This window comes from Xenopus laevis, chromosome 6S (assembly GCF_017654675.1).
Source record: "Xenopus laevis strain J_2021 chromosome 6S, Xenopus_laevis_v10.1, whole genome shotgun sequence".
Lineage (NCBI taxonomy): Eukaryota > Metazoa > Chordata > Amphibia > Anura > Pipidae > Xenopus > Xenopus laevis.
This window is the reverse complement of record NC_054382.1, coordinates 72,809,913-72,823,200: the sequence shown is the minus strand read 5'-3', so window position 1 is coordinate 72,823,200 and position 13,288 is coordinate 72,809,913. Positions and strand designations below refer to the sequence as shown.

The window sequence follows — 13,288 nt, the reverse complement described above, 5'->3', positions numbered from 1 at the left end:
TTCACATTGGGGGATTAAAATTTGAATGTGTGAATTTTGACACCAACATTTTTTTCAGAAATTCAAATTCACTATTCAACCCTTGATGTATTTGCCCCTAAGAGTTGGATTGGCTAAATCTGTGACTCCAACTTTTTGAACAAAACAAAAGAAAAAACATATTTCCTCAAGCAGGTATGCACTACAGGAAGGTTTGTTAATCTTGTCATAGACAATTACAGTTAAAGCAATTATTTTATTCCACTTTTTTGGACAAGTGCCACTTTTTTGGATCCCCCCCTAGACTTCTATTTCATCTATACCATACCTTTACCATCTTGGTAACACAAATACACATGCTGAAGGGATGCAGCCAATTCACAATATTTCAATTATGCCAAATATTCAAACCATTAATCTCCTCAAAAATTATCTGAATCCATTCACTATACTTTCTGCAAAATTAAGGGGAAAAGGCCCCACTTGTAATTATTATTTTTTTTTAAAAAAAAAACCCCATAAAACGAAGGACAATTCTTATCAGATGATTCCACCATCCGCAGCTCAAACATGTCCACCATCTCTAATTATTAAATGCACCAAATCCACTATTTAAGAATTTGAAATACTAAATTGAATTTGAATCCTAATTTGCATATGTACATTTGGGAAATGAGGGGAAAGACAACGACGCTTGCAGCATGTGATTAAAGATGTTTTTACTTCCTTGTTTGACGAATAGTCGTGTCATTTTTTAAATTCAGATTCGGTTCGGCCAGGCACTTGGACTGGTCCAGATCCAAATCATGATCTGGCAAATGCAGTGCTCCAAATTTAAACCTGTAAAAACACTTAGTAAATGCAGGTCACCAGGCTGTATTGAACACCTATTTTTGGCACACAGTTGAGGCAGCTCTGTAAGGTCACTGAGACTTCCATTCAGATATGTTTGTTTGGGTCAAAGCCAAATGGGCTGATCAACAGTATTTAGCCATTAAAATGGTTGGCCAAATTGTACAATATTGTATTACTTGGCCAGTGAGATAATGGATTTTCTAACCCTACTGTTTGACCATTTTAAGGAAGAATATGGAAATGTAGAATTAATCATTTATAATAATTCTCAGTGCTTCACACATGCAATAGCTTTCTATAAAGGGATTGAAGCTATGCACATGCTCCCACTGCTTTCAGCAGTGTTATTACAACAGACTGGTCATAGATAATTATGTATAGGGTGCAAAATGTCACCAAAGTATACTAATTTGGCCCACACACTACCTCTTGAGAAGGGAGTATTTTAAGGGGTTTCAAGATTCCTTGTAAAGAGGGAGTCTCATAAAAATGCATTGTAAAAGTTTGTGGTAGAAACTATGCAGCCACACAGTATGTGTATTTCATAAGACACATTAAAAACATGCTGCGGGTCTGTGTAGAAATATGTGCAGTTAAACAGTGCTGCTAATTACATTTTTATAAGCATGATTGACATCTTAGGAACAAGTACATCAACTACTGTTCTAATGACAATTCCCAGGCATATACCAATAGCAGTAACCAGGAAAATGCCTATTCAATAAATAGGCAATGAATTGGATCAAAGGGGTCAAGTCAGGGAGCTTTGAGGAGGAATTTTTTCCACAAGATCTTTTAAAGAATATTCTCTGCTCCACTGGCAATGAGGTGGTGATAAGGGGTAAATCCGACATTTGAATGTATTTATTACACCCAGGGATGTATGCCCTACTGCCATGCACACAATTGTTGCTTGGAAGTAGGGAACATTTTCGGCAGTTACTTCATGTAAAACAGTTAAGTAATAATGCAAAAGAAGGGAATTTATATTTTCCACATTGCCACACAGCAACTTAAACTAATGTTTTCATGAACTTGTTGTGTATAAGATGATTTTTGCAGGAAACGCGAACATTTAAGCTGCTCCGGTTTCTCATCAATTCACTGGAGTGCGTGAAAGTGTCTTCAGACAGCAGAGCTGGCTTCTACCCAAGTCTGAGCTTTGCACTGAGATCCAACTATTTCCTCCTGACCCAAAATGCATTCTATCTGTTAAAGTTATTTCTCTCTGGGATATTTCTATGCAATCTAATCAAACCAGGAAGGCAGCAAGTGAAGGGTGAGATTTTTCATGTTTACTTTAGTCACATAATTAGATAGTGTATCCATATAGTATGGAAATGCACTCCACGTTTGACCTTGGTTACACCATGATGCCATGTTGCACAAGCTTCTCCCATTTTGATAATGTGTTAAATCCAGTTTACCCAGGATGCCAGAATAATATTATGGAGATAACCAATCCGGGTCTGTGGGCAAGCAAATGGCCATACATGTGTCTGGTAAAATTGTACCTATTAGAACACCAAAGGGGTTTCAAGGAAAGCACTCAACCCAGACCACCAAATATCTCCCTTCAGTACGGATGGGAGGATCCAAAACTGAAACACAGGAATGGGAATACAGCAATAACATTGTCAGTTTTTGAGTATTTGACCCCAGTATCACTTGCCACTTTTTTATGAAGCAAAACATGCTGTATTAATCCATTCCTATATGTTGCTCTGAAAGCAGAGATTCTTCCATTTACAACAATTACCAACTGAAAGCTATATCATTAACACTGACTTAATTGACTAAACTTCTGTAGTGGATGTTTAATAAATTATCTCTATAACTTTTTCCTTATTTGTTTACAAACTAAAGAATGTATGTATTTCTCAACCTAACATTTGTCTTCTGGGTGCAACCAACACACTCCTGCTATTTGTCACTGGCAGATTTCAGTGTCTCTAAGTGGCTAATTCCAGCATGATTTTGCAACTTGCAATACTGCACTGACAAACAGCACGTTTAAGTGGATTGCAGCAGAAAAAATAACTTGAGGAGGCACACTAATAAACCATATAACCATATATGTCTCTACAAAGAAAAACGTAGATAAAACAGGGATTAGCATGTGTGTGGGCAAATTTTTATTTTTTAACAACTAGATTTACGAACCATCAGTTATGCTGAAACAAATACAATATCCTTTTAAGGGTAAGGTCACACTGGACGATTCTGGGAGATTTATTCTCCCGGCAACTAATGGCCTCTTCTTTGGGGCAACTAATCTCCCCGAACTGCTTCCCCCTGTCTTCCGCCTGCTAGAATGAGAAATTGCCTGCGGCATGGCACTTGCGGCACTTCATTTCCCAAAGTCGCCGAAGTTTCCTTGTGAGGCAACTTCAGAAAACGAAGTGCCGCGGGTGCCATGCCGCAGGCGATTTCTCATTCAAGCATATTAAGTGGCATATTGAAGAAACTTACCAAACTGGAATATATATTTAAATAAATATTGCCCTTTTACATCTCGTCTTGAACCATTTTGTGTGCTGCCTCAGAGATCACCTGACCAGAAATACTATAACTAACTGTAACAGTTAGAAGTGTGGAAACAAAAGACAGAACTCTGTCTTTTAATTGGCTCATGTGACCTAACATGTATGGTTTGGCTCATGTGACCTAACATGTATGGTTTGTTTGTGTGCACCGTGAATCCTACCATACCAAGGGATGGCCTTTATTTTTTAAAATGGCAATTTTCTATTTAGGATTACCCAATGGCACAGTGCCGGACTGGGAGGAAAAAGCAGCCCTGGCAAAAGTATCAAAGCAGCCCATGTATTCACACATATGATAAATATTTTTAACCCCAAGGTTAACTAGAACTAATGTTTATTAATAAATAGAGCTCTTTTTCGTGGAACAAGCTGGGGTTCATTTGCATATAATCCCCAGCATTATTATACACCCTATGTACTAAAACTGGCCCTTGCAACCCATCCCAGTTTCTATCATGACTATTCTTTTCATTGGATTAGTGGTGCTATACTTACAGTATATTCCCTCAGTCACTCTTATAAAAAAGCAGCATTTTTTAAACCACATAAGTTAGTCTGTCTCTAAAGTTTGGCCCCAGATCCATGCCTGTGTGATTTTGAAGCCAGATCAGCAAAATGCAACTGCAGTCTTCAACTCAGCAGGAACTCACCCCATACAGCATGGACCCCAAAAATAATGAGTACAATCTACTCTTTTCCATTTGGGTAAAGCTAAGGGGCAGGCAAAGCTGCACAACTTGTTGGATCTTAGATAGGCAAGGGGTGGGATTAGCCCTACTGCCTAGAGCCATAGCACCTGCATGTGCACTAACAAATACAGGCATCGGCTTAGTTGTGGGTGTCTGTTACGGACAGCTCATTTACATTTCTAAGACAGTGATTCATTTACATATTAAAGGCAGACCAGATTTGCGGTTTTAAGTAAGCAGCCAATTTACATTTTAAAGCAAGCAGCCCACCGGGCATTTGCCCGAATTCACAGATGGCCAGTCCGGCCTGCAATGGCACATACTAATAAAATAGTATATTATCATGAAAATGGTTTATTTACACGAAGCAGGGTTTTACACATGAGCTATTTTATGTGATATCTTTTTATAGAGACCTACATTGTTCAGGGGGTATTGTTTTCCTTTAAGACATTCACCATAGAAATTCTGCTGACCAAAAACAAGCAATTGACTTTTATGGAGGAAGTTATGTTATAAAACAAGGCCTCGGTGCTGGCTTGCAGCATGAAGAACCAGACATATGCTTACACAGGACTCAAAAGAAACAGTAATGGAAAAAACTTCACTACAGAATGTTTACAGACACAAATATATCTTTACCATGACAGAGTGCTGCTAATAACCAGGAGAGGAGGTAGAAGAATTTATGCAGAAACAAGAAGATCGATTCCTAGAGCTTTTGCACAATTCCCATAAATGTGCATGTGTAAGTGGAGCTTTATAAGTGACTGAATGAAGAGACCTCCGCATAGAGTAACCGCAGCCTACACATCTTCAGGTTGAGGTAGTGTTTAACCTCTATCTATTCCCATGTGCATAAAAGATTGATGGTAAAACGATTCATTCTGGAATCCTACCAGCTTCTTCTCCAAGCCATGAAATACCAGGAAAAAAAAATGTCTGTCTCAGGGAAGATTAATGATATGCACACGAAATACCTTGAGTTCTTGTAATATATTCGTCTGTGGTAATGTGACATGAGGATTATGCCTAAACATTAAGCTACAAAAAAAAAATGCAAAAAGGGTGTAACCCTCACAGTGATGACCTGATCCCTTTCATGCAGTAAATTATTGTTTAAGTTTAATAATGCTAATCAGCATTCCTATAAAACAATGTGTTGGCTAGTATTTCATCACTGCACTGTAAGTCAATGTGTAGCTGCCAAACGAAGCCATGTTTGGAAAAAAAAACCATTTTCCAAAGCTTCTCAATCACATAGAGCTTACAATCTAACATTTGGTACCTAAGAAAATAAAATGACTTGTTTGAGGTCAAGAGGAGCCAGAACAGGAATCAAGCCAAGAGTTCTGACGTCCCCAAATTATAGTTGGGAAAATTCACAAACATCAGACTCTGTAGCACTTCTAGTTTCATGGAAAAATAATCTTTCCCAAAGAATATTTCTTCCTGATGGATTTCTCTTAAAGTTCAGTTTCAGAGCAGTAAAGCTGTATAATATTAAACGATAAAGCTGTTATGCCTGCTGAAATTGTGAAAATACTCATTTTTTCCTTTGATGCAGTGTACCACAGTTATATACAATAATATAGTTGTAAAGCTTATAGCAGCCTACTCTTGTATAGAGACATTATTAAAACATAAATACTTCCCCTCTTCTAAGAATAAAAATCATCTGCTACTGTAATGTTGGTGGAGAAAATGACTTATGCCCCTTTTTAATGCATACTATATGTTTTTCTAATCCATGTTTCCAAGTAATATATGACTGGCTGGCTTTGATCAGCCAATGACTACAAAGCCTTCTGGCCCATACTATAGACAAGAGGTCAAGTGTTTTTTTTTTCATCTCTGTTTCATACAGCTGCTCCTGGTATGTAGAAGCAGGGGGACAAATGATGAAAAGGAGGTGAATTGAAAAACATAATAAACAATAAAAATGTAAATGAGGCACAGTATTCTCAAAACCATCATGATTTTATTATCTGCATTTGGCAGGAATTTATATTCACAGTCAAGCTATGCAGACTATGGTGTGTAAACAGTCTGCACCCTCAGCTGAACACTAGCAGCACTGTAGTACTTTAGGCCATGGATAACTATATGGAAATCCCACATGAAGGCAGTGCCTGAGTTCAGAATGCAAGAAATGGATGTTTTCAGCACATGGATTACAATATGTTATTTTTCTCTGTTTATATATTTCAGCATAATGTTGTATATGAAAAAACTCAGCTTGTCTGTACATCTGTAAGTATTAACACTGGAAGCTAACACTGGAGCAATTAAAGAGAAATCATACTGACCATTTATTGGGTTTAAAAAAAACACAAACAAATGGTATAGCTTTCCTTATTGGGAAATGGTGCCTATATTCAGGCTTGTTAGCCTGCTGATTTGGCTCTAGGTCAAATAAGCATTTCGTCAACCTGTCTTTGGAAACAAACCGATTGCATTAATAAATAATTGATCCATAAGGTGATTTTGTCATGTGAAACAACAAATTTTAGGATGATCTTATAAAATTGCCTACTTATTAAATTTATGTGAAGGTAAAATTTACGGCCACTCGAAACACATTGTCCCAATAGGCCATTCAACAGGTTTAAAAACTTTAGTTGTAAAACCAGTCAGGGTCGTACATATATAGGCACTCGAGGGCCTGTGCCTAAGGCAGCAGCTTTAAAAGGAGTGGCCCTCTGGTGCCTATATACAAGATTACAAGACTACAAGAAAAAAAATCTCCCCATTCACCGCTGGTGTCTTGCCTTGTAAGGCTGTAAATTGGGGGTGAATGGAGGTATAGAATTCATCGTGGTGAGGTGACCATGGAGTGAAGTCACATTTAATCATAAGTGATGTCACCCACGTGTGATGTCACTTCAGGCACCTAGGTGGCCCTCTGGTGCCTATATACAAGATTACAAGACTAAAAGAAAAAAAATCTCCCCATTCACCGCTGGTGTCTTGCCTTGTAAGGCTGTAAATTGGGGGTGAATGGAGGTATAGAATTCATCGTGGTGAGGTGACCACGGAGTGAAGTCACATTTAATCATAAGTGATGTCACCCACGTGTGATGTCACTTCAGGCACCTAGGTGGCCCTGTGCTCAGCTGGTGGGACAATCAGATAATTGATTATCAGTCATTCACTGTGTATGCCTTGTAAACAAAGGCAAAGATAGCCATCAGTTAATATATGTATAATCTGGCAGTCAACACGACGAAGATACAATAAGTCTCCCCACATATAGTTAACCACTGATGAATGAATTGCTTGTTAAAACGATTGGTTAGCCAATAAAAAGTCATCTGCTCGGTGGCACCAAGATATGACATTGTATGGCCAGTCTTATCCAAGTAATCAGTCCGGCCTTGCAGTAAATACTGACCGACAGGTTTCAAGGACAATGGTTATTCATGCCACCACAACTTCATGTTGTAAGCTGGGAAAATGTGTCTATTCTTTCAGAAAATTATATAACCCTTTAAAATGCTGTGACCTCAGTAGTACATAGTTCGGTATCATAAAGCACACGCAACTAAAGTATAAGAGTTTGTACTACAGTGTTTCTGATGAAGAACAGTAACAGTTGTAGAATGGGGTGGGGTTATGAGTGCACCTAAATAGAATAGCACCTAATACAATATTTGGTCTGTTGTAAATTTGGTATTTGGTCATAAAATGTAAAGTTCAAGAATTCTGTTTGGGATTTGGATAAATCCCATCTTTTTTTGCAGGAATTGGATTTGGACAAATCCTGTGTGCCTAGTTGAATTGAATCTGAGCCATGTGTCTTTAACGTTCTTAACAATTTAAAGCAAATATTTGGTGTCCAATGACAGAAATGTTCAGTTTGGTCAAATTTGCATAAGCAAATGAAGGATCAGATTTAGTTCAGTATTTAGTCACAGCAAAATTTTGATTTCAGATAATGGAAATGTTATAGTTTGGTCAAATTTGCAAATGTAAATTATGGTTCAGGTTTAATTCATTATTCACCCAAATCTTTTGCACTGGATTTAGTATTTGGCCAAATCCAGAAATTCCATTTGCGGCATCCCTAAAGAAAGGGGTACATTTCAACAGTGAAAAAGATCTGTACAGTTTAAGTTGCACCATGCTGTAGCTTTTCTGTAAGTCTCCATGTGCCAGAGTCTCTATGGTGCCAAGTTGCAACAGACACAGCTGTAAAATAAAACATGCTAGCTTCATCACTGATCCCAAGAAAATTAGCCACTACTATAGTCAATAAGTAAATACCAATAACATAATAATAATAATAATAATAATAATAATAATATAGTCAATAATAACTACTAAGCTCTGGCCTATACTTTTAACAATATAAATATTATGAAGTCAGTGAAATTTAGTTAATGTTGTATTTTACATTGACTATAAAACCAGAAGGCAAATAGTGGCCCACATATATATATTAGTACACACATATCAAATTAATATGCCTTGTTGACATGCAATTCACTTACACAATGGTTTTGCCGATGTGCTTGAAAGATTTCTCCACAAACTCACGAACACTGTGGACCTCCCCAGTAGATATGACAAAGTCCTCAGGCTCATCTGTTTGCAACATCAACCACATAGCCTGCAACGAAAATAAACAGAGAAAAAACTCAGTCTAACATGCTTAATATTCTACCAGCTGATGTGTTTATTTTTCCTGAAAGGGAGAAATAAAATAATTATACAGACTATAGCTTATGTGTAAAGCAAAAGCAAAGTCATTGCAATTGTACCTCTGTGTTTTATGGGTAAGGTTAGACCTTTCGTTCATAGAATATATTACACATGCATTTTAAAAAGTCTTAATATATTGTTTAACCACTCCGTCTACTTAGTAACAAATTAAAAGGACAACGTTGGCAAGCTGTATACACTGCTATGTGTGGGTATTAAAGAAATAAAACAACTACATCCATCAATACACAACTTATATAAAAAATATTGGTATAGCCTATGCAATTTTTGTGTTGTTTTCTGTTCTAGTGTAGAAGTTAATTCTGCAAACTTTCCCGCTCAATCACTTCTAAACTATCTGAATAATGTCAGTGTCGGGTGCTGAAAGATTTTAAGTTCCAACAGCTTTATAATGGTTTTTAAGCTCTATTATGGTATTACAGTGTTTATTAATTATGTACCTAGAAAAGTCAGGCTTTGACATTTCTGTATTTTATAATGGATTTTAGGTTTGTTTTGGTATGCCAAGCGCTATGTGAATTCTACAACAGGAAATGTCATCCCTCAATTTTCCAATCTGCTTCACTTTAAGTGGAAGCAGCCCCATAACCTGGCCAGTCTGCAAAATAATTCTGAGTAACGGAAGCAAGACACAAAAAATTAACAAAAATTTGCAATAAAACAACAAGATCTTTGAAACTTTGCTCCTTAGGAAATGGTCTAAGAGAAGATAATTTCCTTTGATGGCCCGTTTTGCAAAAAGTACTGTAAAAGGGTTGTATAATGACCGTAGTTGGGCATTTGGAATACTCCTACAGAATTTGAACTATTTTAATTAGGTTTGCAATAATTCTGTTTACATAACTCGTAGGCTAAAACTAATTGTAGATTTTTTTCAGCACATATACCTATTGTGTCATACATTCAAAATTTAATGTTTTATTATCAGCACCATGAGGTGCCATTAATTAAAAGACAACACCAATATACACACCACAATGGAAATTTGCTGCTAATAACCATATGTTCTCACAGTTTCATGAGAATTCTGTATGCAGAACAGCTACAAAAGACGGGTGTGAATCAAGGTCTACGCAGAGACTGTAAACTGTCCCCAAGTCACACATAAATGGCACAAGGCCGTCATGAATGTTTAAACTAAAATGACCACAAAGGGTGTCAAAAAGGCTGCAGCAAAATAGACAGGGGCATTAGAATACTACAAAAATAGAAACAAATGGCACACTCACTTCAATGCTTCTGCATCAATTCAAACTGTTATTTTTATTTCGGTGAGATCCCAGCAATTAGAATACTAGTCTAGATTACTGCTAAAATGCAGAGACAAAATAACATACTAAAAAAAATTCAGTTATGAAAGGTTGGCCAGGCTTTAATTGTTTACATTGGAGCAGAGGCGTTGAAGGGGTGGAATATGATCACTGAATATAAATATTTAAGGAGTCCATATTAAATACTTTGATGCCATATTCACCAATAGATCTTTCTAGAGGAAAATGGCATCTCTTGAGATTAGCAAAAAGATGTTTTTATGAACAAAAGAATTATTAAATCTTGTGAATCAATTATATTGGCAGATAGAACAATGAGACTTTCTTTTAAGCACATGTTCTGTGTGTCGGTTTAGTTAGGAAAAGGCAGATCCACTCTGTCAGCACTGTATTGTATATGCACTTACATGCATAGAACCTAACATTATCTAGTGTTTTAAACGATGTCCCTGGAAATAGCCCAGTATTGGAAAAAGTATTTCAATGATTCCTTGGCCAAGGTCTCAATATCTGTTCTGACACCGACAGTTATGCTATAGACAGCCATAATAATTACTTTATTATGGCACAAGACGGATGTTGTAAACTCTGCCCATGTTTGGGGAATATTTCATGTGATGGACCATACACTAGACACATTTTGGCAACTACACTCATCAGAAAGCCAAAGTCAATGAAATATGCTAAATCAATGTTTAAGAGTATTTATTTTTTCAACACAGAGTAAACATTATTATTCTAACAGTAATGGCCAGTACACAAGTGGCTGATTATGTAGTGTTGTCTTGGTTCCATATTGAAGTCAGGTGCCAGAGCAGCACTAGGCTTACTTTCACTCTGTAGTAGCCTGTTGGAGGAGAGGAGTTCCTTGTGCACACATTGTAGTACACATTCAGCTCTTCACAAAGTAGTAATTTAATGGGAGGGACAGGATCAATTGACCATAAGCCCTTGTTTGTACTCTGTTATTTAGTTACAGCAATGCTTAGGCACACTGCTTTCATTTGTTTTGCACAAAAAGCGACCAGCATTCACAAAAGGAACTAATCAACTAAAGCTCCATATAGTATAATTAGCTGTAATGCTGATTAACTGCAGGGAAGGAAACCCCCTCATATTACATGTATGCTATAATGCAAACAGTAAAAACTGTACTTTTGCAGAATACCATATATACCTATGCAATGCCCAATGATACAGTGCCGAAAAGGTAATTAAACTAAATTTCATTTATTAATGTTTCTGATCAGTTACTTCCGAGTTGTGGACTAGAAAAATATGGACAGTAACATATGTTGTGGACATATACTATGTTTCCCTGAGCATTATATAAAAGAAGAGAGAAATGACTCCTCAAGGCAATAAAGGCAGAATGCTGGATTACAGTAAGCAGCACATAGAACATATAGTTTTGCAGTGACATTTCTGCTTTGCAGCACTGTGGTCCACGGTTTATTTTCCATCAGGAAACTATCTGCAATAGTATAATATCTGTAATATCAGTGTGGTAGTGATGCACAAGCCACCTCAAAACCTGTGGGACCCTCGAGTTGAGGCAAGTTTAGGTTGACTTCCACACACGGTTTGTGGGTACCAGGTGGGGTCGGTTCGCTGGTGACCTTGCTGTGCTGGCTTCTGCTTGCGGCAGCCTCTATTTTTATGCCCTGTCCCTTTCAGGATATCAAAGATGGTTTGGTGGGGAGCAGGTTGGGAGCAGGTGGGTGCAAGTCGGATGCAGATTGAATATTTGTGTCTGGCTCTCTACCAGGTACTCTGTTTTCTCCACACATTACAAAAAAATGCAGCAGGTTAACTGGCTACTAATGTGCATGGTATGTGTGTCACAGGGACTTGAGTTTGTAAGAAGGTGGAACCAATATAAATGACGAACACTGTTGATGCTATACAAGTAAGGAGAAAAACAGCATATGAATATGATAATATGTAGGTCACCTACACCTACTATATATTAACTCAGTACAAATTGTACCTACATCTCTGTGCAATCCTTTTGTGATACTGTGGTTCGGGAATGGAGGCCAAAAGATAAGAGCATGTTTTGAAAGCCAGAGTGATATTTTTAAGACCTACAGTTACAAGAATTAATTTTGATTTAGGGGTATAAAGTGCTGCATGAATAAACAAGTAATTATCACCACACCTTAAGAGACAGAATTTACACATGGATCAATAATGGTGACAGCAAGTAGGAGGACATTCAGTTGGGCACAGGCCAAGGAACCAGGTAACGAATCAGTGCCAATGCCTAGAGGCAACTCAGCAATTGAACACTCAGTTTTTGTACAAACAGTCTTATATTGTTTCCCTTATTTCTGAAGGCAGCTCATATACAAAATAATAATAGGCTCTATTAGAGATCATGGAATAAAAGAAGGCTCTTTACCATTGTCAACTTAGTATAGTTTCCATTATCTGGAAACCCATTATGAAGAAAGTTTCTGATAACTGGAAGACAATCTCTCAGATTCAAATTTTAAATAAATAATTCACAACCCAACTAATTCATATAGATAATCTATAATGGAGCTAAAACAATCCTACTTGGTTTATTTAATATTTAAATTGTATTTTAGTACAAATCACAGAAAGACCCCTTATCTGGAAATCCCAATGTCCCAAGCATTCTGGTAAATAGATCTTATACCTATTTTGTTTTAGTGGAATCATTAAAATGTAACGTGTCTCCACAAGATAACTAGTTGGTACTCAGTGGCGGAACTACTGGGGGAGCTGGCGGTGCGAGCGGGCCGGGGCCCGCACCCCCTCATGTCCCCCCTGGCAGCGCCACTGAAAGGCCCCCGGCAGCGCCTCACACCACTGAAATTCGGGCTGTACGGAGGGGGGCGGGGGCCCGGCTGCGCATCACGCACCAGGGCCCGCCCCCCTCTAGTTACGGTACTGGCTTGTACTGATGCTTATTCTTAGCAGTTAACATCTATTTACCAAGCAGTGGAGACATGGATTTATGTGACTTCTTTACTCTGGAGAGACAGCGAAATTCACTACAGTGCATAGTTAATGGAGAATTAAATGCAGCTTTTGGTCAACCTAATCTGGAATTTCTGTCTTAAAGGGGACCGGTCACCCAAACAAAATTATTCCAAATCCTATTTTATCATGTTAGTCAAGCAAAACAAACTTTAATTACACTGTATAAATTATTTGAATATTGTTTCCATCAGTCTGGGAACTCATAATTATA

At 37.6% G+C, this 13,288-nt stretch overlaps 1 protein-coding gene across 1 annotated transcript in view; it reads right to left on the bottom strand.

Annotated features, from left to right (window-relative positions):
* gmds.S (GDP-mannose 4,6-dehydratase S homeolog) overlaps nucleotides 1-13,288 on the bottom strand; it is a 370,681-nt gene that overhangs the window by 88,122 nt on the left and 269,271 nt on the right. The window contains exon 8 of the mRNA NM_001092144.1: nucleotides 8,563-8,681. Coding sequence (NP_001085613.1) covers nucleotides 8,563-8,681 — 119 coding nt within the window. The remainder of the gene's footprint in view (nucleotides 1-8,562; nucleotides 8,682-13,288) is intronic.